The sequence below is a fragment of the Vanellus vanellus genome, assembly GCF_965231255.1.
Source record: "Vanellus vanellus genome assembly, chromosome: 3".
NCBI lineage: Eukaryota > Metazoa > Chordata > Aves > Charadriiformes > Charadriidae > Vanellus > Vanellus vanellus.
In genome coordinates, this window is record NC_138907.1 from 125,944,328 (window position 1) to 125,967,987 (window position 23,660).

Below are 23,660 nucleotides of genomic sequence, written 5' to 3' on the forward strand. Positions count from 1 at the left end.
TTCTCTGCATGCTGGCACAGGGGGAAACAGGGAGGAGGATGCACCAAGGCACGGGAGAGCATAGAATCGTAGAATCGTCTAGGTTGGAAGAGATCTTTAAGATCATCGAGTCCAACCATCAGCTTAACACTGCCCAAACCGCCACCAAACCGTGTCCCTCAGCACCATGGCTACCTGTCTTTTAAATACCTCCAGGGATGGCGACTCCACCACGTCCCTGGGCAGCCTGTGCCAATGCTTGACAACCCTTTCCGTAAAGAAATTTTTCCTAATATCCATCCTAAACCTGCCCTGGCATGACTCGAGGATGTTTCCTCTTGTCCTATCGCTTGTCACTTGGGAGAAGAGACTGACCCCCTCCTTGCTACCCCCTCCTTTCAGCACACCTACAGCCCAGGGCTGAGCCACCGCTCCCGCCACCTGCGCTGCAAGGTCCATTCAAAGTTAATTTATTGACCTTTAGTTGTCCTCCTGGTTAAAATTCCTCCTTCGGCTGTAGCGCACCAGGCTGTGCTGTGATGCCCACGAGGAGCACTGTGGAAGCATCTGCATTTCATCGGAGCTGAGGGCTTGTAACTTGTGGCACAGTGGGGAACTACCCGTGTACAAGAGATGACAGCTAAAAAAAAGAAAATCAAATCAAACACTCGTTATTTTTTTTCCCAAAGAAAACTTTAATTTTTAACAAGACAGGAAGCTGCACAAAGAGAGCTACCGCAAGTTTCTGTTGAACAACAGCTTAAAACTATCTACATCGGTACTTGTGGAGTAGGGGTCCTCCTCCTGAGCAGCAGTCTCGCCACAGGGGCTTGGCCTTGCAAAGGCCACCAAACTGCACCCGGTAGACAGCTCTGTCCTATACCGGGACATGGGCTGTCCTTCCCTTCACACAGGCAAAGCAGCATTTGAGGGGGAGGTGGGTACAGACCCCAAAACCAAAAAAAAAAACCACCCTGGGAAAACAGGGCTTGCCTTTAAAGCGTCGGTTCCTCTTGAAGCACGTCCAGCCTGACGTCCTTCAAAACAGCAGTGGAAGCCCCCTTCCAGCTTGCACGTCCGTCTAACCCAAAGCACCATCCCAAACTAGAGGCGAGTGAGCCAGGGAGACCTGCCCTGGGCCATCAACCTCCTCCTCGGTGGCTCAAGCCTTCCCAGCCCATGGCAAGGATCACTGCCGCCTTCCAGGGTGGCCAATACACCAAGTCTCCCCCCCTCCCCCCTCCCAAAAAAAAAAAAAAGCATCCCACGAGGGACAGCACAGTGCCAACCCTCACTCCCCTGCCATGCAGAGGCACCCGGTGCTGCTGCTGCTCTGCCACGGCCACCCGTCCCCTCGGGCTGAAGAAGAGGGAAGAAGAGCCCAGACCCCGCAGCGGGGTCAGACACGGGGTTATTAGCTCCGGGCCGCGCAGGCAGCTCCCCTTCTCATTTTCACCGCCTCCTCAGCTGCTAAAACACGAAGCTCTGCAAGCGCAGGGTGCCGTCTGCTAGAGGGCAGGGAGCTGCAACCGGTGGCTTTCAGCCAGGGGCACGTCGAAGCAGACAGAGCATCCCACCTCCAACATTATTTAACATTAAAAGGGCTTGTTTCAAGCCTAGCAGCCTCCTTCAGCGGACCAACAGAAACATGAAGATTGCCTCTGCTTCTCTGCACACTGCAGGATGTCAACCAGCCTGGGCTGAGGGCCAGAAGGTGGCCAGAGCCTTTTCCCTGGGTAAGGAAGCGTGTTCCTCTCCCAGCTGAAGCAGTGGCCTTCCAGTGCGGAGCAGGCACCAGAGGCGCTGGGGAAGAGGCTGCCTAAGAAAGGGAGGGAAAACTCAGAAGGTTTTTCTCAGCTCCAAGCTGGGAAGGTGTCTCAAACCTCAAGCACAAAAAGAGGCAACTGGAGTTTCTATTGAAAACCATCCTAACCAAAAAAAAAACAAAAACAAAACAAAAAAAACACCAAAATATTCTGGTAAGCCATCCAACAGGAAAGAAGGGGAAAAAAAAAAAAAACAACTATTCAACCTCAAACAGTAAGACTCCGATTAGCATTTGTAACCATCCAAGCAGATGGCAAGGGTGGTGAGGAGCGGAGTCTGGCAAAGCCACACCGATGCCCCGGGGCTGCAGCTCAGTGGCATCCCATCCTCGTCACCGTCCCCGTGGTACCCCGCTGCCTGGCCATCCCCAGCGGCAGGCAGGGGATGAGGAGCCTTCTGCCTCCGCTGTCCATCCGCCGACCGTCTCTCCCCCTGCCATCCCCGCTGCCCATCAGTTCTCGCCCGCCTGGACGTACTCCTCGGTGGCCTTGGAGATGGTGCTTAGGTACTGCCAGCTCAGGGCGGCCAGGAGCATGGCGCACGACAGGTAGATGGGGGAGTAGTGGTGGCGTGACACCATGGGGCCGCCGGGCAAGCTCATGGCACGGATGGAGGCGATGACTTGCTGCGTCTTGTTGGATGATGGGTCCGTGCTTGGGATCTTCTGGTAGATCTGGGGAGAGAGGAAGGAGGAGATACGGTTCCCACCCAACGTTGAGGAGACAAAACAGGACCACTATATGGACGAAGAAGCCTCAAGGGCCACTGTGACCTCAAGAGCAACCTCAGTGGGTGGTGGACTGCTGTGAAGCGAGGACCAGCTGCAAGGAATGCCTGGATGGGGCCAAGGCCCATTTCCCTTGAGAAGTGCATTAAGCCAAACAGCCTCTTGAGGGCACCCCATGACGGGAGATGGACCACACGGCCCCAGACACAATCCCTCAACCTCAAGTGGTGTTGCTGGGACCAGCGGTTCTTGCCCAGCAACCCTCACTCACTGCCGGTGCGCTGCAGCCCACCCCAAATCAGTGAAGACGGCCCTAGTGTGACCAGCAGCTGGTGTGACTGCCAGGAAATGGCCACCTTCATCAGATAACCCCATGGTCTTTGGGGTTTTCTTTGCACATTCTGCAAACCCAACTGTCCTTGAGATACATGTCACCACTGACCTGACTACGAGACGCAAGGAAAGGATTCACAGATTCACAGGTCTTCCCAATTCCACACCCGGAATGAGTATGGGAACAGCCAGAAATCAGCTGCTCAACCTACCTCTTCCACGTACTGGTACATGATGGCTTTGACAGCTTGTATGTTTGTGGCATCCATCATGAGAGTGACGGCTTGTCCCTTCCGGATCTTCACGACACCCCTGAACACCTGCTTGTTGTTATAGCAGGCAGCCAACGTGGCAATAGCCATTACCTAAGGAGAAACACCAGGAGGCCTGACTGCATTGCGAGGAGTTTGCCAAGGGAGTAACCCTGGCCCGAGTGAAATCCATGGCAAAACCCTCAGGAGGGGAGCCACAATCTCACCATCAGCAAAAACAGCAGGTACCAGGAAAGAAGGAAGAGATGGAGAACAGAACAGGTTAATACTGACATGACGTACAATTCCCAATGATATATAATGATATCCTCCATGATATACAATCCTCCAACTTCTCATCAGCTGGGCTGCAGATGATGAAGAACCACTTGAAGGCATAACTCACCTGGGGGATAGCGCAGAAGTTGAAGACACTTTGGTTTTTCAGGCGGGATAAGTATGTGAGGACATCGGGGACATGGTGGAGGGCGTTGGTGATGAGCTCATTCAGACACTGGACAGCCATATCAATGTTCTCTGGTTTGGCAAGGTCCGAGAGCTTCTTCGCGTATCTGCTCCAAACCTAAACATCAAGATAAGGACTCACAAGTTGAAGGGTACATTCATGCCGTAAGGGAGACATCAGTAAAAGTCTAAAGTCTGGGAGAGCAACAAGAACCACCACAGACCCATGAAAGCCTTGAAGGATTGGGGCTCGCTAGGCTAAAGAAAAGAGGGGCGGGTAGGCTGCGGGGACACGACAGTGGCCTTTGCACACACAAAGGGATTGCAAAGCAGAAGGATGCAACTCATCTCCACATCTTCTCTAGGAAGGGCAAGGAAGAGATGCCTCATGCAATCCCAAGCACAAATCCAGGCTGGGCAGGGAATGGTTGAAGAGCAGCTCTGAGGAGAAGGACCTGGGGGTGCTGATTGACGAGAAACTCAACATGAGCCAGCAGTGTGCGATCGCAGCCCAGAAGGCCAACCGTATCCTGGGCTGCATCAGAAGAAGTGTGGCCAGCAGGTCAAGGGAGGGGCTTCTGCCTCTCGACTCCACTCTTGGGAGACCCCACCTGGAGTACTGCATCCAGCTCTGGAGTCCCCAACAGAAGAAGGACATGGACCTGCTGGAGCGTGTCCAGAGGAGAGCCACGAGGATGATCTGAGGGCTGGAGCACCTCCCCTATGAGGACAGGCTGAAAGGGTTGGGGCTGTTCAGCCTGGAGAAGAGAAGGATCCGGGGAGACCTTATCGCGGCCTTCCAGTCCCTAAAGGAGGCCCACAGGAGAGCTGGGGAAGGACTTTTTACTGGGGCATGTAGCGATAGGATGAGGGGGAATGGCTTTAAACTGGAAGAGGGCAGGTTCAGATTGAACATTAGGAAGAAGTTTTTCACTGTGAGGGTGGTGAGGCACTGGAACAGGTTGCCCAGAGAGGTTGTTGAGGCCCCATCCCTGGAGGTGTTCAAGGCCAGGCTGGACGTGGCCTTGGGCATCCTGGTCTGGTGGGAGGTGTCCCTGCCTATGGCAGTGGGGTTGGAACTCGATGATCTTCAAGGTCCTTTCCAACCTAAACCATTCTATGATCAGGCTGACAACAAGAAATACTCTATGAGACAGGTGAGCCACATGGAAAAAGTAGATAAAAATTCTTGGAGGGCCTGAAGAAGAACGGACAAGCATCTGTCCGGCACAGGCAGAGCTGATCCTGCCTTTGGGAACAGACTAGGTAACCTCTCGAGATGTCATCTAGCCTTATCCTCCCTCATTCCTAGAACCAACATAACAGAGAGGGGGAAAAGCTGCCCAACAAGTTCTTGGCATTGTGGGGACATCACTCCATCCCCATACGTGTACCCAGACACCTATAGATAGATATGGAACTTGTCAGCCAGCTGACACTAGAAGAACTGTTATTATCAAGAAGATGTATAACCAGCAGTAGCGATCTTAGGCAGCACAGCTTTACTGTAGGGTCTTTACAAAAATTAAAGCAGACGGTCAAGTCTCTCCTGTTAGCTTTGATTTAAAGGGACGTGAGAGACACTACAATTTTAGCTGTGCACCTTGTGCTACGCACCCTGTAATGCATTCCTGAGACAGGTGTCCTGGAAAACACGGACAGTTGGCTCCATCCATTACAGGTCTTGGACAGAAGTATGAAAGATTATCAAGGGACACCAAAAAAAGGTGGGAAAAACCCTGCCTTTGGGAATTTCGAAGGAACTTCCAGCAGGAACACTTCTAACGAGAGAATGCAACTCACTATATCAGAGCAGCCTTCAGCATTAGTGCATTTCCCGAAGAAGCATGGCAGAAACGCTCCCCCCAAGGTGAAGTTTTTCCTCACCTCTCTGGGCCAGAACTCCCTTCCCTCCAGCTGGTCCTCCAGATAGTCACGGATGATGTTGGTTTTCTGCAGGAAGAGGCCCATGGAATTGGCCAGCTCCGTGTCCTGCCCGACGACAGGATCTTCTAGCTCTGATGCAGAGAAGAGACGGGAAAGGCCGATCCCCACCAGCCCGGCAACGTAGTGACAATACTGCACGGCACCGAGAGGGAAAGGGGCAGGAGAAAAAAAAAAACGAGATAAAAGGAGCGGTTACACAGAGCTGCCTATTTGCCACAGTGAGTTTTACAAAAGTGATGCTCAGAAGTAATCAACATTACGTTTTCTGCGTGACCCTCCCTGGGAGTCTCAGTTTTCCCGTGCCCAACAAACATCTCACCAAGGGTATCCCACCAAAGCGCCGCTCTGCCTCCAACAGCTGAATGAACCACCCACGGGGGAACAGCTGATGTGATGGGTCACCCAAAACACGTGCTGGTGGGCGACACCAACAATCCACACCATCCTGCCGTTACCCACAGGACCTGCAGTTTCTCAAAGCCTTCCCGAGCCCACAAACAGCTGAACTCCCTTCCCACAGGGATGTTCTGTCTCCTCTTTCCCCAGAGACAAGGTGGACCCTGCTATATTCAGCCTGGTCCTCTCTCCAGGCTGACTTACCTTATCCCACTCGTGCTGAGAGTCAACCTTCTTCTCCAAGAACTCCGCCATCCCGACGCCCATCTTGTGGCAAATATCTGAAATCACGTCCTGGTAGACCTTGGACAAGTTCCTGAACTCCATGGAAATCTGCAGCACAAACCACCATGAGGGGAAGAAAAAAAAAAAAAAAAAAAAAGAAAAGACAGCGTCAGGAAAAAAAAAAATAGCAGAGCTCAACATTTATTAAAACATCAGAAAAAGACTGTTTATCAGACTCCTATCCCATCCTGGCTGGAGATCTAGGATAACTCCCACAACCCAAGTTGTTTCAAGGTCCCTAAAGCACAGGCTCCGTCTGTGCTCAGTCTAAATGGAACCGTCTCTGGCAGTAGATCAGACACAGCAATATCTTTGGGAAGGCTCTGTGGCCTTGGACTAGTATCATCTGGGAGCTGCAGGACAAAACTAGCTACGCTTGGTGCACAGTTGGGTTTTTTTGGTAATTTGTGAGAGCACCCCATCACGCCAACCATGGGAAAAGACGGGGGAGGTTTCTGGTACTCTGTTCTCCTGAGCTCTCTCCAGCTCTGGCTCCACAGGGCACATTTTGCACAACTGGAAAGGAATCAAACAACGGAGAACGCATAAAATCCTTCTTCTGCATCTCCAGTAATATGATTCAATGACTCAGCTGCTCTCGCTCTGGAAAGAAGAGTGCACCCTCCCCTTCCCGAACCTGTGGAGCACCATGTTTTATTGTGCCAAGTGCTCTTCTCCATCAGTGGGTAACTACAACCAGCCCAGGGTGTGCATCTGGTAAGGACGGCAGGCTGAACCACTACAGCTCAGACAACACCACCATGGCAGATCCAGGCTCTCCTTCTTGTCCTGTGTCTCAGGCTGTCTGTAAAATAAGCGTTACTGACTCTGCTTCTGTCTCAATGGCTTGAATCTACTCCCCAGAGAAGCATGACCTGCGAGTACACCTCTACCGGATATTATTAAAATCATACCTGAATATGAACTCAGATTGCCCAAGTGAATAACACATATACACCAAGAGAGAACAATAAAGTGCCATAAACACCTTCTCAAAAGCTTCTCTAAAGTACCACACCATTGGCATAGCTACGGTGTCTCTGTCGCTATACATCAAGAATGTCCTCACGCAGCCATCTCCCATACCGCACACCCCTCCCACACGGGCACAGCCACTGTTATCCCAAGGCTGAGCACCAAAATTTACAATCCACCTCAGTTTTCCAAACAATTATCCCATTCCCACTGCTAGGGAAAGGCCAATAAAGGCAGAATAAATTTTAAAAGGTAAAAAGCTGAAGAAACCAGAACTTCCTCAGAAAATGACATGCTCCTCACAGTAACTACTATGCTTTTTCTTAAACAGAGCTTAAAAAAAATAATCCAAAACATAAACTCGGCTATTCTTGATCAACGGGAGCAACAGCAAAACTGCAGCATCCACCACGGTCCTTGTGCCCTCCCCAAAAGCAGCCGGCTGTACCCCCCCTCAGCAGAGCCCAGTTTTACTGTCCAGCCACAGCATCTCTTTCTGCTGTCGGCTTGATGGATCCCCTCTAGGATGACAGACCAGATGGGTTCCCCCTTCGGTACTGGGAGATGCTGCATCTCAGCACGGCAAAGCTCCATTGGCCCCTTGCTCCCGCCGGGGCTGAAACCTGGCGGGAGCCCGGGACACGCGTCGCGGTTTCAGCTCTGCTGCTTTGCACCCCGAGTGCCTACAGCACAGAGCCAAGACCCCACAGCCACATCTGCACCAGTGATTTAAATATCGAGCACGGACTTGATCACCTGCGCACTACCCCACCAGCGTGGCCCCGATGTGCTTCTGACCCCAAGCAATCCCCAGGCGGAGCTTCGGAAGCAGCGTGGGCCAGAAATCGCTTCTTAAGGACAGTCTGGGATGCAACCACGCTGTTCCGGATGCTGAGATGGCTTGGACACGGCCAGACATCCTCAGTTGACCTTCAGGTCAGAGAACATGCTCCAATACTGCTTTAGCTTGGTAGTGGAGATGAAAACTCCCTGTGGCTTCCTTTTAGAAGGATTCTTAGAGCAGTAAGACTTTGGACAATATTGTTACTAACAGTGAGGGCCACGAAGATGATCAGAGGGCTGGAGCACCTCTCCTATGAAGACAGGCTGAGAGAGTTGGGGTTGTCCAGCCTGGAGAAGAGAAGGCTCCAGGGAGACCTTAGAGACCCTTCCAGTATCTGAAGGGGGCTTAGAAGAAAGCTGGAGAGGGACTTTTTACAAGGGCATGTAGTGATAGGATGAGAGGTAATGGCTTCAAACTGGAAGAGGGGAGATTTAGATGAGATAGTAGGAAGAAATTGACTCTGAGGGTGGTGAGCCCCTGGTGCAGGTTGCCCAGAGAAGCTGTGGCTGCCCCATCCCTGGAGGTGTTCAAGGCCAGATTGGACGGGGCTTGGAGCAACTTGGGCTGGTGGGAGGTGGCCCTGCCCATGGCAGGGGGGTTGGAACAAGATGATCTTCAAGGTCCCTTCCAACTTAAACCATTCTGTGATTTTTATCTGATACGCGTGTCAAAGATGAGCAGACAGACTCCTGTAGGTCTAGAGCAGATCCTGCAGGAATGCTGCAAACGCTGGGCCATCCATAAGCCAGACACCAGACAGGCTTTCCTCCTCTCCCTATCTGTTAGGGGTCACAGGACACCCAACCCAAGCAATGCAGTGTTGGGCAACAAATCTAAATTGCTCTCTGCGAGGAGACAGTCAGTTACTCTTCCAACAGGGGAGGCAAAAAGCCACTTTTTAGAGCTGGCACAGGTTCTCTCTGACTCACGTAGAGTTGCGCAATGTCTGGGTTTCTCATGCCAGCTCTGCATCCAGCCCCATGTACAGGTGACGGAGCCCTTCCAAAGAGCTACGGGCTCGCTGGGGACTGAACGAGCTCAGCAGGCACGGGCAGAGTATATGTCCCTCCACATACCGCGGAGAGACAACCACGCATACAAAGGTGACACAAGACAGCTGGAGCAAGGAGGCGGATGCCTTACCGTTGGGAAGTCTTCGAGCACCTGCCGGTCCTTCTCCTTGCTCTCCATGTATTTCCACTCTGGTTGATAGAGATAGGAGTGAAACTCGTGCAGCATCGGGACCTTCACATCTAAGCTGATGGTCATGTCATCCTCTATAGTGTCCAGGGCACGAAGAACTAGGTAGAATATACAGACGGCATGTCTGGGAAGGAGACAAAAACCAATCATCCCTTACTTGGGATTGCTTGTTAGGTAGGACAACCAGTTTAGATTAACCACACAGCTTTCAGCAGATGCACTTCCAGCTCTACACGACACACACTGACCCTGCCGGGTCGTTGATGCCCTTGGAAATACAAGCACTTCCAGCACAACTTGCTTTCACGTTTCAAGTGATAATGGTTCTTCAGCCACCGAGCAGAAGAGAAAGCAGACATCTGAAAACCTTTCCGGCCCCCACTGCTGTATCCTGAAGACTGAGGGGGGATCTTATCAATACTTACAAATACCTAAAGGGAGGGTGCCAGGGGGATGGGAACAGTCTTTTTTCAGTGGTGCCCAGTGACAGGACAAGAGGGAACGGGCACAAACTTGACCATAGGAAGTTCCATCTTAACATGAGGAGGGACTTCTTTCCTGTGTGGGCGGCAGAGCACTGGCACAGGCTGCCCAGAGAGGCTGTGGAGTCTCCCATGCTGGAGACATTCCAAACCCGCCTGGTTTGGCAGGTGACCCTGCTCTGGCAGGGGAGATGGACTAGATGATCTCCAGAGGTCCCTTCCAACCCTGACCATTCTGTGATCCCAGTATCTCCCACAGTCTGGAAACCATCTTTGGTCAAGGAATGCCTGTGTCCAATCCCTCCTCCATCAAATCACAGAACGATTTGGGTTGGAAGGGACCTTTGAAGGTCACCTAGTCCAACCCCACTGCAATGATCAGGGACATCTTCAACTAGATCCGGGGTGTCAGCTTCCCCAGCCCTCACCTGAGGACAGTGGCTGTCCCCTGCAGAGCAGGAATGTAAAATAAATGCATTAGGAACTTGCTGCTCAAATCCCAGTGTCACAGGAGCGGGTTAGGGATGGAAAGCACCAACAGCAGTGCTTCCCACCTATCTCGATCATCACCTCCTTGAACCTCCAACTCTGAGCACAAACCCCCCAATGGACTGTGAAAGCTGCGGCACGCCTGAGCTGGGTTAGGAAACCCAGGTTCTTCCCTTCGTGCAGAGGATGGCGCGGCTTTTTGGCTTTGTAAGACGTGTATCAGGGAAGGGATGGGCCCGTAAAGTCTCCCTGGGAAGGGCACTGTGAGATCCAACCCTGCAGGCAAGACCCAAGGCTCTCGGCCAGCGCTCGCCGGGATGCAGGAGGACAGAGCCCAAGGTCTGCTGTTGGAAAAAGCCAACACAAAATAAAGAAAGGGGGAAAAAAGCAAGCGTGCTTTTCTTATTACTTCCCCTTCTCTGCACCCAATACCCCTTTAGCCTGTTTGGGGGGGGATTAAGGGGGTCCCTTAGCGCGTAACAGGAATGTCATGACTGGCAGATAGAGCCAAAACACTCTGAATTTTATATTTCTGTGCACAAGACGCTGGAGCCAGCCCACATGCCCCAGCGCCCCAGAGGAAAGCTGCCCATCGCCCCATCACCTGTGCCTTCTCCACCAGGGCTCCATGTTGCCGATGCAAAAAAAGAGAAGTCCCCATGGCGAGAAATACTGCCTCCGACTCCAGGATTTATAGAAAATAATCCCCTAGTTCTGCAGGAGCAGAGTGGATACTTCAAGGAGATGATGCGTTTATTAATTGTTTAACAAATAGAAACTAGCTCTGACTGGTTAAGTGCTAATTACTAGGTGAAAGCATTGCCCTCCTGGGATGACAACTTGCAAGCAGTGATTAAGCAGCCAGGGAAAACCGACCGGCTCTTAGAGCCAATACTGTTAAATTGGGCATTTTTTCCCTAATTGAAGGCTATTTAACACTTTGGTCACACCACACGTCCGAGTGCTCATGAGCATCTCTCTCGTGCCCTCCTGTTCCTTTGCACGACTGAGTTTTTCCATTTCAACTGGGCTGCAAGTGCCCGGGGCTCCCACCCGCTGCCAGCAGCAACCAAGAAAGCTAGAGCAGAAGGTGAAACACCATCTCAGAAGCACCTCTCACATCTACACCACGCCAAGAGAAGAGCTAGCAGTAACTCCAGACTAAACCACTTATTTAACCCTATTCTGCATCCTTAACTGCATCCCTGACTTCCATCACATATTGAATTTAGCTCCACGGCGATTTGGGCAAATCAAAGGAAGATGTTTTTTGCACTGAGGGTAGTGAAACTCTGGCCCAGGTTGCCCAGAGAGGTGGTGGCTGCCTCATCCCAGGAAATGTTCCAGGTCAAGTTGGACGGGGCTCTGAGCAACCTGATCTGGTTGAAGATGTCCCTGCTCTTGGCAGGCGGGTTGGACTAGATGGTCTTTGAAGGTCCCTTCCAACCCAAACTACTCCATGATTCTGTGAAATGTAAGGTCATAAAAACAGCCACGCAGTAAGCATGGTCTGCCTGCAGCTCCCCGTTTCTCCGCAGGCTTCCCAAGCACCATGGTCCCAGCTGGGCTCCAACCCGAGATCCATGGGGATGACAGAGGCCAATCAAAGCCACACAGTCTTCACCAGCAAACACGCGTGACAGTGCCAGGAGGAGGACATCCCACCGCTACCTGCCCTTCGCACAACTGGAAGCACCCACTTCTGAAGAGCAAGCCTGGTTTCATCTCAGGGCTCAAGCTATCCTAGGTGCAGCTCCCCCCATCCCAGGTCAGAAGTTCTCCACCTTCTGAAGACCATGCACAAGGCTGGTCCTCTCCACAAAGCAGCTGAACCTCTGAACCTGCAGGAATTGATCCTGAAGGGCCCCAGGAACAGGCCTGTGGGGCTGGCAGCAGGGGAAAGCAGGAGCATCCCTCTCTTCCTCTCCACCACCAGGACAAGGGCTACGATGTTGGCTCCTAACTCCTCTCCACCACCAGGACAAGGGCTACGATGTTGGCTCCTAACTCCTCTCCACCACCAGGACAAGGGCTACGATGTTGGCTCCTAACTCCTCTCCACCACCAGGACAAGGGCTACGATGTTGGCTCCTAACTCCTCTCCACCACCAGGACAAGGGCTACGATGTTGGCTCCTAACTCCTCTCCACCACCAGGACATGGGCTACGATGTTGGCTCCTAACTCCTCTCCACCACCAGGACATGGGCTACGATGTTGGCTCCTAGCCCCTCTCCACCACCAAGAGCCACGATGTTGGCTCCTAGCCCCTCTCCACCACCAAGAGCCACGATGTTGGCTCCTAGCCCCTCTCCACCACCAAGAGCCACGATGTTGGCTCAGCTGCCGATGAAACTGCAGTTTTGAGCCTCCCACCTTCTGAGAAAACGCCCTAACCATGGAGCAACGGGCGAGACAAGGCCCTGGCCAGCAAAACACACGGTTTACGGGGCCAAAAAAAATAAGCAGGAAGAAAGCAAACATTTTAGCTCAACTGCTTGCGCGCTAGCATCGCTCCGAGCACTCATCCAGAAGTTCTCCATTTTCCAGCGGTCCTTGGGGGATGTGTGGAAGCTCTCCCGGGAGCAGGGACGTGAACCAAGGAAGCAAAAGCTTCACGCATCCCCAGCCTTCAAATAAGGAGGTTTTTCACTTCAGAGAAGTGGCAAATTTGGGGCCAGGGAGGGGACCAGGCTCTGGCGTAGGAGCAGACCCCGGGCAGTGCGGCATTTCACCATGACCGTGGTTGTTCTAAAGCTCAAGACAAATATTAAGCAGTCTGTAAGCACGGGGAGTTCAGTTTAACCCCCTAACAGGGACAACATTGATGAAAGCACTTCTTTGCCGCCATCCAGCACAATTAATTCCTTCATTAAGCTTGCTGCTCTAACTATCCCTATATTCTGCCTATTTTGCATTTCCCTCTTTTGTCCCTAAACTCTCGGGCGGAGCTACTGTGCTTTGAAAATTAATTTCTTCTCACCCGCTACAGAGGCAGCTGTAATTCAGCAGCAATCCCTGGGCAGCCCTATATTGCAAAGACTCAGCGATAGGATTTTTAGGATGCCAGGCAGAAGTTTGTTGCACCCTGAGGGTAGGGACCCTTCATGCACAGATTGAAGAACAGGAGAAAAAAAAAAAAAAAAAAAAGACAAAGAAGAAAGCTAACTGCAGGAAGATCAAAGCAAGCACACCCCACGCAGACCCTGCTTAAAGGTTTCAAGGGGGCTCATTGATTGGCCTTTTTTTCCTTTTCTTATTTTCTTTTCTTAATTTCTACATTAGCTAATACACCAAATATGGGAAGAAAAAAAAAAAAAGTTTATTCCTGGCCGCACCCGTACCTTTCCACGCAACCCCAGCCAAACCGCTGGATTTCTTTGCTTTTCCCGTAAAAGCAACCGCAGACGCACCATTTCCTAAACGCTGCCGGACAACAGCTACGGGGCACCATCCAAAACACCAAACCAGGGCTCAGAAACCCAACAGATAACCCAGTGTTCAGGCTGGCGCCTGCAACCGCTCGGCCAAGTCGCAACCGCAGCATTAGACATGTTCGGTGCAACCGGTAGGAACCCTTAATTTTGACGATTAACCCAACCTCGGGATTAACTGGAGAGAGATCTACATCAGTTATTTCTATATGACTATAATATATAAAGCACATATACACGCACGAGGCGCCAGGCCAGCTGAGCTATCTGTTACTATCGCCATCCAAAAAACTTTCCTGCATCAGTCAGCAAAATCCATACAGCAAAAAAAAGAAAAAAAAAAAAAACGCAGGTACAACAAACCCCCTCCCGTGATTGCACAGGTTTTAAGGCAGCTGCTTCCAAAGGTATCTTCTAGCAGGGTCCGGACCCTCGGTCAGCCCCAGGTTTCTGCTCAGCGAAGGCCAGCACCAGCCTCGGCCGCTGCCAGGACACATTCCCAGGGTGTCACAAACAGCACATGGCCAAGCGCCGGCGTTTAACTGTCTGCTGGCCAAGGAAGCCCTAACGCCCCGTCCCCAGGAACCCAGCGGAGGGGTGGAGGCATTACATCCAGTCATCTCGGACGTGAAAAACCTCACGTCCAGCTGCCACACGGAGCGTCCCCCTCGGCCAGTTCAGCCCAGCACCCTGGGGATCTGCTGCACAGGGAGGATGGGGGGAGAGGGAGCATTGCCCAGCAGCTCGGGGAGAGAAAGGTGGCATATGGGCACATTGCATGGACCACCTCCTGAGGAATCCCAGTGATGGAGGGGCATTGCACCCACCACCTCCTCAGGAGCTCCGGTGTCAGGGGCTGCCAATGCACCCACCGCCTCCCTAGGACCTCCATTGTCTGGGGGGGCACTGCATAGACCACCTCCTGAGGAACCCCAATGACGGGGGGGGAATTGCATGGACCACCTCCTGAGGAACCCCAATGACGGGGGGGGAATTGCATGGACCACCTCCTGAGGAACCCCAATGACGGGGGGGGGGAATTGCACGGACCACCTCCTGAGGAACCCCAATGACGGGGGGGGAGGGGGAGGGGGTGTTGCACACACCACCTCTTGAGGAGCTCCAGTGCCAGGGGAGGGGGCATTGCACCCACCACCTCCTGAGGACCTTAGTGCCCAGGGGGGGATGATTGCACCCACCACTTCCAGGGGGGCTCTGGCATCAGGGAGCATTGCACCCACCACCTCCCAAGAAGCCCCCCGGCCTTGGTCAGGGGGGACACTGCACCCATCACCTCACAAAGACCCCCAGTGTCAGGGGTGAACATTACACCCACCACCTCCAGGAGACCCACAGTGTCGGGGGGGGGGGGGGGGATATTACACCCACCACCTCCTGAAGACCCCAGTGCTGGAGGGGACATTACACCCACCACTTCCAGGGAACCCTCAGTGCCGGGGAGGGGGTTGGGGGGGGGGGGGCATTACACCCACCACCTCAAGGAGACCCCCGGTGTTGGGGGGACAGTGCACCCACCACCTCCTGGAGGCCCCCAGTACCAGTGGGGACATTGCATCCACCACCTCCTGAGGACCCCAGTGTCGGGGGGGGGGGGGGGGGGGAGGGGCGTTACACCCACCCACCTCCCATGGACCCCCAGTGTCAAGGGGGGGGCATTGCATCCACCACCTCTGGAGGACCCCCAGTGTTGGGGAGACAGCGCACCCCCCACCTCCTAGGGACCCCCAGTGCCAGGGGGGGGCATTTACACCCGGGGGGGGGGGGGCATTACACTCCCCCACCTCCTAAGGACCCCCCAGTGCCATGGGGGCCATTACACCCACCCACCTCCCACAGACTCCCAGTACTGGGGGGGGGGGGCATTACACCCACCACCTCTGGAGGACCCCCAGTGTTGAGGGGACATCGCTCCCGCCCCCTCCCAGCCCCCCCCCTCGCCCCCCCTCAGCCCCGCTCACCGCAGCTCTCCGTCCAGGGCCTGTATGACGGCGGCGAAGCTGCGGCTGGTCTGGTTGAGGTACCGGTAACAGGTCCGGAGGCCGCGTCCCAACGAGTCCTGAGGGCAGAGCGGCGTGCAGGGGGGCGGCTGGAGGCGGGGGGCGACCGAGGCCTGAACCGGCACCGGGGGGGCGGAGGCGGCGGGGACACGGCGTTGCTGCCCCCTCCGCCCGCCGCCCCTCAGCCGCCCCAGCGCCCGGGGGGGACCCCGCGGCGGGGAGAGGGCCAGGGTGCGCTTGAAGAGGGACACGGCTTTGGTGCTGGCCGCCATGGGGCGCGGCGGCGGGGGGCTGCGGGCCGCTCCGCCTCCCCCGTCCGTTCCGTCCCCCCCCCCCGACACCGGGCCGCTCCGCCCCCTTAACCCGCTCCGCCCGGGCACGGAAAGCGGCGGCGCCGGTGCGATGCCCCGGGAAGCACCGGGGTCGGTAGCGGGTCCGCGCATCACTCGGAGCCGGTGCGATGCACGGAAAGGCCTCACCGAAGCGGTGCACGGGCAGCATAGAGCCGGTGTAAACCTCCCGGTCGTGCCATGCTCGGAGCCGGTGGGATGCCCGGGAAGCACCGGGACCCGTGTATCACTCGGAGCCGGTGCGATGCGCGGAAAGGCCTCACCGGAGCGATGCCCGGACAGCATAAAGCCGGTGGAAAGCACCGGGGTCGTGCAATGCCCGGAGCGGCTGCGGTGCTCGGGAATCACCGGGGCCGTGCGTCACTCGGAGCCGGTGCGATGCAGGCAGAGTACCGGCCCCCGGGCAATGCACGGCAGAGCCTGAGGCCGGTGGAAAGCACCGGGTCCGTACGATTCCCGGAGCCGTACAATGCCCGGGAAGCATAAAGCCGGTGCAATCTCCCCCGGTCGTGCGATGCCCGGAGCCGGTGCCATGCTCGGGATGCACCGGGACGGTGCATCACTCGGAGCCGGTGCGATGCACGGTAGAGCCTGAAGCCGGTGGAAAGCACCGGGTCCGCACAGTTCCTGGAGCCGTGCAATGCCTGGGAAGGCCTCACCGGTGGGATACACGGGAAGCATTAAGCCGGTGCGAAGCGCCGGTACCCGTGCATCACCCGGAGCCGGTGGGATGCAGGCAGGGTACCGGCCCCGGGCAACGCACGGGTAAGGGCAGACCCACTGCATTGCACGGAAAGCCAGCAGCCGGTGCGATGTCCGGGAAGCACCGAGACCGTTAGAAGGCGCACAAAGCCGAGCCGGTGCCGCCCACGGGTAACACCGGGCCGGTGCAACGCTCACCAGTGGCAACGCCGCAGCCGTCCAGGGAGATGCCGACCCTCTCCTCCCCCTTCTCTTCCTCCCGCCGGCCCCTACACCGCGGCGACAGCACCCCCCACCACACACCCCCTCCCCGGGCACCGGAGGCAGCGAAGCACATCCCCTCCCGCCATCACCTCCCGCCGCGCTCACCGGGTCGATCCGCGGCATGACGGCCCGGTAGCCGCCCATCTTGAACCGCAGCAGGTTGTAGATGTCCTCGGGGTGGCCCAGCCATTTTCTCAGCAGTTCCATGGGGGCCGCGCTCGTCCCCCCCCAGCTGCTGCCGCCGCCACCGCCCCCCCGCCCGCTGCTTAACCGGAGCCGGTCGGGGCCGCCTCTGCCCCGCCCCTCCGCCAATCAGCTCGCTCGTCCCATCGCTCGGTAGGCCGGTGGGGGCGCTTATTGGCCCAGACGCGCTCGCACCAGGGGAGCGCCAGCCAATAGAAAAGCGGCGGGGCTGGTGTGACGGCCGCCGGCCGGCGCTGATTGGGTAGCGGCGCCCGTCGCCACACGCCGGCGGAGCGGGAAGGCGGCGGCAGGAACCGGGCGGCCCACACACCTCGGCCCACGCACGGGCCCGCCGCCACGGAGCCCCCCCCCCCTCAGGCCCGTGGGCAGACACACCACCCTCCCTCGCCGCCACCAGACCCGCTCCACAGCCCCGTTCACGCCCCTTCTCCCTCAGGCAGCCGCCGGGGCGCCGGCAGGCCCGCCCCGCTTCGGGCGTGAGGCGGGATTTTAGCTGGTTTATGTCACCTGCTGTCCTTTTCCCTAATGGCACTTCTCTGGAGGCACCCTTCACTCCCGGTCTGCTGCAAGACCTCACCCCGCCACCTCAGCCATCTCTCCCCCCTGCAACAGACAAACAGACACCCATCTGCACCCTCGGCCTGCCAAGGTTCAGGTTTTGGGGTTATTTTCTGTGGGGATTTTGTTTGAAAATACCATCCTTCATTTCCAGGCCTTTGCTAACACCCTGCAGGGCACGCTCAGAATCCTAGAGTGGTTTAGGTGGGAAGGGACATTGAAGATCATCCGGTTCCAACCCCCCCCACCATGGGCAGGGACACCCCCCCCCCAGCCCAGGTTGCTCCAAGCCCTGTCCAACCCGGCCTTGAACACCTCCAGGGATGGGGCAGCCACAGCTTCTCTGGGCAACCTGCGCCAGGGGCTCACCCCCCTCACAGGAAAGGATTTCTTCCTAATGTCTCAATCTCCCCTCTTCCAGTTTAAAACCATCACCCCTCATCCTATGGCTCCCCTCCCTGATCAAGAGTCCCTCCCCAGCTCTCCTGGCGCCCCTTTAGGCACTGGAGGTCTCCCCAGAACCTTCTCCAGGCTGAACAACCCCAACTCTCTCAGCCTGTCCTCACAGCAGAGGGACTTCAGCCCTTATAGCATCTCTGTGGCATCGTCTTTGGCATCATAACCCCATTAATTGGCTTATACAGCAACCAACTCAAGGGCGTTGCAGTTCACAGGGGAGAGGCTGTTTGGGAAGTAGCCTACTACTCAGGTCTTTAGCATTCCCTGTGGATTCGCAATCCACCTTTAAATCCAGTTCCCATGAAGTGAGCTTTCCTGCTGAGCCACCCACACACCGCTGAGGAAAGCTGATGGTACCATCCTCTAAAGGGCAGCGCCAAATGCTGGAGTTTCCCTGTACGTCTCAGGTTTTAACCAAGAAACTACTAGAAGAGACACACTGAACATCACCAGTTCTAACCCCAGTTTTTATTTTTCACTCAAGTCGACAGTCTATTGTTAAAATAAACTGAGACCCAGAGAGGACACTGACAGCTTCTGCCTGCTGCATAGAGACACACAGCGCAGCAAAAGAGGGACCACATCATCTCCATTTCCAAACCTTTCTGCTTTCGAGTTACCTTGCAGATTATGAATTTTACGCAACCCCTGTCACAAACATTGTTAGACACCCCCCAGATCTGTCAGGCCTGTGATCCCAGTTGTAACTAGAGACTTGACTGAGCATCAGTCTCTCCCTTAAGGGCCACCCCTACAATCTGTTAAAGCAGAATATTTATTTATTTATTTATTTTTGCATGGAGACCCAAGATTGGCAGTTTGCCACAAAAATCCAACCTGCGAGGCAGACATCATGCCAGGCAGGCAGAGACGAGCTCCACCAAGCGCCGCTGAGGTTTATTTTCACCCCTTGGGAGGGGGCAGCCGTTCCTGTACGAGCTGACAGCGGGAACGGCCGCTCACTTGCGGTCACACCTAGCGGTGGCCCGACACGCAGGAATCCGGCTACAAGCAGTGGCAGGATTATCTAATGCTAAATTAATCAAGCTGTTTTGGCAGAAGGATATACTCCTTTCTGCTAACTCCACCATAAGCCATTGTGCCCATACAATGGCACAGAGTCAAGGGATAGGGTCACTTCAGACCACAGTAATCACCTGCTCAATACCTTACGTTTTCCATTCACCATAATCTGAATGGGGGGCCAAGATGGCTCAAAACTGGTCAAACTATTTACACTGTTGTGCCACTGCAACAATAAAAAAGAACTAATAAAAAGAGATAGATGTGTACCACCAGTTTCCTTTTTGCATCCAGAGGCACACAGTACCACAGTGACTCCTGTAACCTTTGATAAGCACTTAACTTCACCAACTCCACTGTCCCTAAGGAACAGGTTCAACAGCTTCAAAGAAACCAAGAAGCTCTTCTCGGGACAACTGAGAGCATGGTGCAGAGACCACCTGGACACCCTCCAGGAAATGAAGAACACGGAAAGCCAGGTCACTTGGTGACTGAGGAAGGATCCCCATCCCCTGACAGCACCACAGGCTGGCACTGAGGACACCACCACGTAAGTCTCTTAAAGCCACCTGGGGGTCCAAGGGCTCCCTTCATCACTACGTGCCCGAGGGGACACTGATCCTTCTGGTAGATCTGCGGGTGCAGCCCTTTGCCGTGCAGCTTGTTGTGCAGCCAGTCAGAGCTGAACCGAACCGCACAGTCAAGCAGACACTCCAGATCCGAGACAGCCAAGAGAGAGCCTTGTGTTAACGGGTGGATCTTGGCCAGGTACAAGATCTCATTCTTAATAATGTTCCCTGGAAAGGGTCACAAATAAGGAGACAATAAGGATATTTCTTATCAAGACAATGCAGACCTATGGCTCCAATCACTGTCACTTCTGCCTCTCATCGCAGCTAGCAACGCTGTTCCCCATATCAGAGGTGGCATACAAAGAGTAGACTTACAGCTGGGATTGAACTGGAAGATGTTCTCTTTCCACTACCCTTGAAGCAGACTGTCCTTTCTTCCACAAGGACAAGCCAATCCATAGTCACCCACACTAATATAGTTTGCTGTGCTCAGACAGTACACTCAAGTACATGACGCCCAAGGTCTACAGAGCTCAAGCCTTGTCCTCATCAAGACAGTGACATACCCTCAGCTGGATCAACCAGAAGCCATAAGGCCAAGGAGTAAAAGTTTCAGACCTCCAGATCTGAATCTGTAGACATCCCACCCACCTTCACAGAATGGTCAGGGTTGGAAGGGACCTCAGACTTCCTCCATTTCTTGCTCTGCCACTATGCCCTGGTACTCACCCAGCCCTGAAAAATATCTTTGGTCTAAGAGGGTGTAGCAGATGGGATCGGGTGCACGGAGGGCATCCAGCGCCCGGCCACGGTCAAACTCCACGGACAGGATGTCAGAAGCAGGATCAGCCCTCGGAGATGAGCACCAGTGCATTCGGCAGTTGTAGAAAGCAAGGAAGCCTCCGCTCTCAAAGTGCAGAACCAGCCTGGGAGAAGCAGAGAAGTTGAGGTCTCATCACAAGCATGCCTGAACCATTTGTCAGATTCTGCTCTGGCTGAAGAAACTTGCACAGAAAGAGACAGCAGCATAGCAATGGAGTGAAAAAGCTACTGGAAGGTGAGAAAAGAGCCTGTCCATGACATAAGCTGAGGGAGAAGCACATAGTGATGCGTCAGCCCTGGCACATATCTACTCTTTCTCATGAGAGCCAGGGAGAAATCTCAAAGTACCTGTACCCTAGTTCAGCTATTTCCCTGCAGTTTATCACAGCACGTGCTGGTGCGCACGGGGTCACAGCAGGCACTCCAACGCACCAGGCCACCATCTCAATGCCAGGTAGTCTCCTTAATGATTTCAGCCAAGAAACTTGGCTGTGAACCCACACAACTTGTAGACAAGTTGTTCCTTCACACTGCCCTGTGGTTCCTAACCGAGAGGCAGCATCAGGCGGGGAGACCCATCAGCATCTTAGCAGTAGAGTCCACAGTCAGGGAAACCGAGGCTCAAAGTAGCACACAAAACTGACTACATGTGAAACTCTTTGTGTAGAAATAAAGCAATCCTTTGAAAGACTGCAGGATGTCAGAGTGGGGAGTGTGTCCCTACATACACAGGTGCCAGACACCCACCTTGTACATTATTAACCACTCGGGTTAAACAACTCACAAGAGCAGAGTCCACACTGTCTTCCAGTATTTACACCTTCCTCGTCCAGCACACTTCCAGTGGAACTTGGGATGCAGACTGTAGACTGTGTTTTCAACGCACTGCTGCCTTTAAGAGCATCACTGCAACAGTGACTCCAGCTGCCTTAGATCTATATTATTTATCCAAGGCTTTTTTTGTTTGTTTGTTTTAAACATGTAACTGGAAGAAACTGAATCATGCCCTGAAAACGCCAATCTAGCATCCTAAAAATTCTCTCTTTGAATAAATAAATAATAAAAAAAAAAAATCTTAACAGAGCTGGTACTACAATCCCCAGGCTGGCAGGCAACATGCATCCCACAAGTGCAATCACTTAATCCTCTGATCACAGAAAGCAAAGGAGATGAAACACACAGACAGCAGAAAAAGGAAAGCATTAGAGAGGATGTGGCTGGGAGGAGGCAGAAGGCAACAAAGGGTAGAAGACCCAATTTCCAAGGGTAAAAGACTCTGGAGTACTAAGATAAGGTATGTCCAAGGAAAACCACGACCAACTGATGCTGTTGGGAGACCTTCAAGACACCTACAAGACAGGAATACCTAGAAAACAGCCTACTCTGGATTCCCTGGTTGAACACACCCCGTACCCACTCATGCTGTCCCTTGTGCCTGCTTATTTTAAGAATTATCAGAGGGGGAAAAAAAAAAGAGCACTCCCACAGAAACTTAGAGACAGAAGAGCGCCTCTCCAGAATGAGAGGTGGGGAGAAAGTGAAGTTTGGGAGGACTCCACCAAATACCTGGGTATAGGGTCTTTCCAGTCTCCCCTTTTGTTGGCTTTGTTTGCTCTTGAGAACTCGTTTGCCCGAATGCTCCCAAACAAGCCAAAGTGGAAGCGCAGCCAGCTGCCCAGCCCCCCTGCTGTGCCTGGGGCTTCAGATCTTTCCTGCTGGAGTTCCTGCAGCTCCTCTTCCTGGGGATGGGCCTGTGGAGCACAAATCTCTTCTTGCCCTCCCTGGGCAGGAGAACCTGCCCCACTGTCAGCCTCTCTTTGCAGCACTGCGTCTTCTGAAGTTGATCCTAAGGAACCTTCAGCTGCTACAAATGCCAGGTACAAGTTCTTCCCGTGAACCTGAGAAAAACAGTTGGATGTACTGAGTCACTCGTATGGAAACAGCCAGAGGTTATTTTCTACAACCTCTTTTAGACAGAAGGTGCATTACTCCACCCTGAACACAGGATTCATTAGTATCTGAGCCATTCCCATCAGAGCAGCAGTCATCCTCTCAGCATCCCTTCTTCATCTACATGAATCACAAGGTGTTCAGATGCCACTCCAGTGTGAAGCCCTCCCAGATGCTCCCGTCAGGCCAAAGAGACACACCAGGACAGACACTCAGGGGTTCAAATTCTGTCATCACCGCTTCTCATTTGCCTCCCCACTCTGTGATGGCCTCAAGCATCTCAGGCTAGGATGACCTAAGTCAAGGGTGGCTCTGAAGCCACAAATGACTTGTTGAGCTGCTCACATCTGTGCCCCCAACCGAGGCTATCATATAATCAGAGCTAAGACCTCACTAGCATTTGGTCAGTCAAGTCCAAATCATTATCTGAGAAGGTCAGGCAAGTGAAACCCCCAGCAGGACTGACCTAGTGTGACTATCTCACAAGTGCCCACAGCACAGGCATTTCAACCTAGCCAGGTGAAACCCTTCCCTTGACTATAAGGGAAGGAACTGTGCAAGTTCACAGCTGAGGGAAACAAGGCTGCTGAAGAAATGAGCCCTCACCAACACCAACTCCTCCCTTGAGAGGCACAGAACCAGTGCATTAGCACAACTGGCTCAAAACTGCAAATAATTCTGAGCATCTCCACGTCTAGCCACATCACTGCAACTGCCTCTCCTCACGGGAACCTTGATCCCAAACTTTGCAATGCAGAGTGGTACTGCAAAACGGGCATTCATGTCTCTTGGGCCACATGCACCTATTTTGTGGCTATAAACAAAGCCAATGGTCCACCTCAAACACCAGCTTGGTGTCGTTCTCAGGTTATACACCTTCTGTGACCTGGATGCAGGACAATGGTGGTTTGCCTCAAACTTGCTGTGGACCAGTAAGTTCATCTTTAGCACAGCTCACCTGGGAGTCCTGGAGCCTCAGGGCATTCAGGTCATTCACACTGATCTTCCGGCTGCTTCCCCCCACCTTGACCACCACTTGTCCCACAAAAGGGGAGGTCAGCAGCTGGAACTTCCTCACTGATGGGCCCTCTGGCATCTCCAG

At 54.0% G+C, this 23,660-nt stretch overlaps 2 protein-coding genes across 2 annotated transcripts; both read right to left on the reverse strand.

Moving 5' to 3' along the window:
• Positions 1–1,244: 1,244 nt before the first annotated feature.
• FDFT1 (farnesyl-diphosphate farnesyltransferase 1) lies at positions 1,245–15,926 on the reverse strand (the record flags this gene model as incomplete). The annotated part of the gene is made up of 7 exons (XM_082481431.1): positions 1,245–2,479; positions 3,079–3,231; positions 3,524–3,700; positions 5,470–5,661; positions 6,130–6,258; positions 9,173–9,356; positions 15,616–15,926. The coding sequence occupies 7 exons, from the start codon at positions 15,924–15,926 to the stop codon at positions 2,258–2,260; spliced, it is 1,368 nt and encodes a 455-aa protein (XP_082337557.1). The 3' UTR covers positions 1,245–2,257.
• Positions 15,927–19,694: 3,768 nt separating this feature from the next.
• NEIL2 (nei like DNA glycosylase 2) lies at positions 19,695–23,660 on the reverse strand (the record flags this gene model as incomplete). Its single annotated transcript, XM_082480769.1, has 4 exons — positions 23,517–23,660; positions 22,175–22,506; positions 20,516–20,712; positions 19,695–20,011 (listed from the first exon to the last, which is right to left on the reverse strand). The coding sequence occupies exons 1-4, from the start codon at positions 23,652–23,654 to the stop codon at positions 19,695–19,697; spliced, it is 984 nt and encodes a 327-aa protein (XP_082336895.1). The 5' UTR covers positions 23,655–23,660.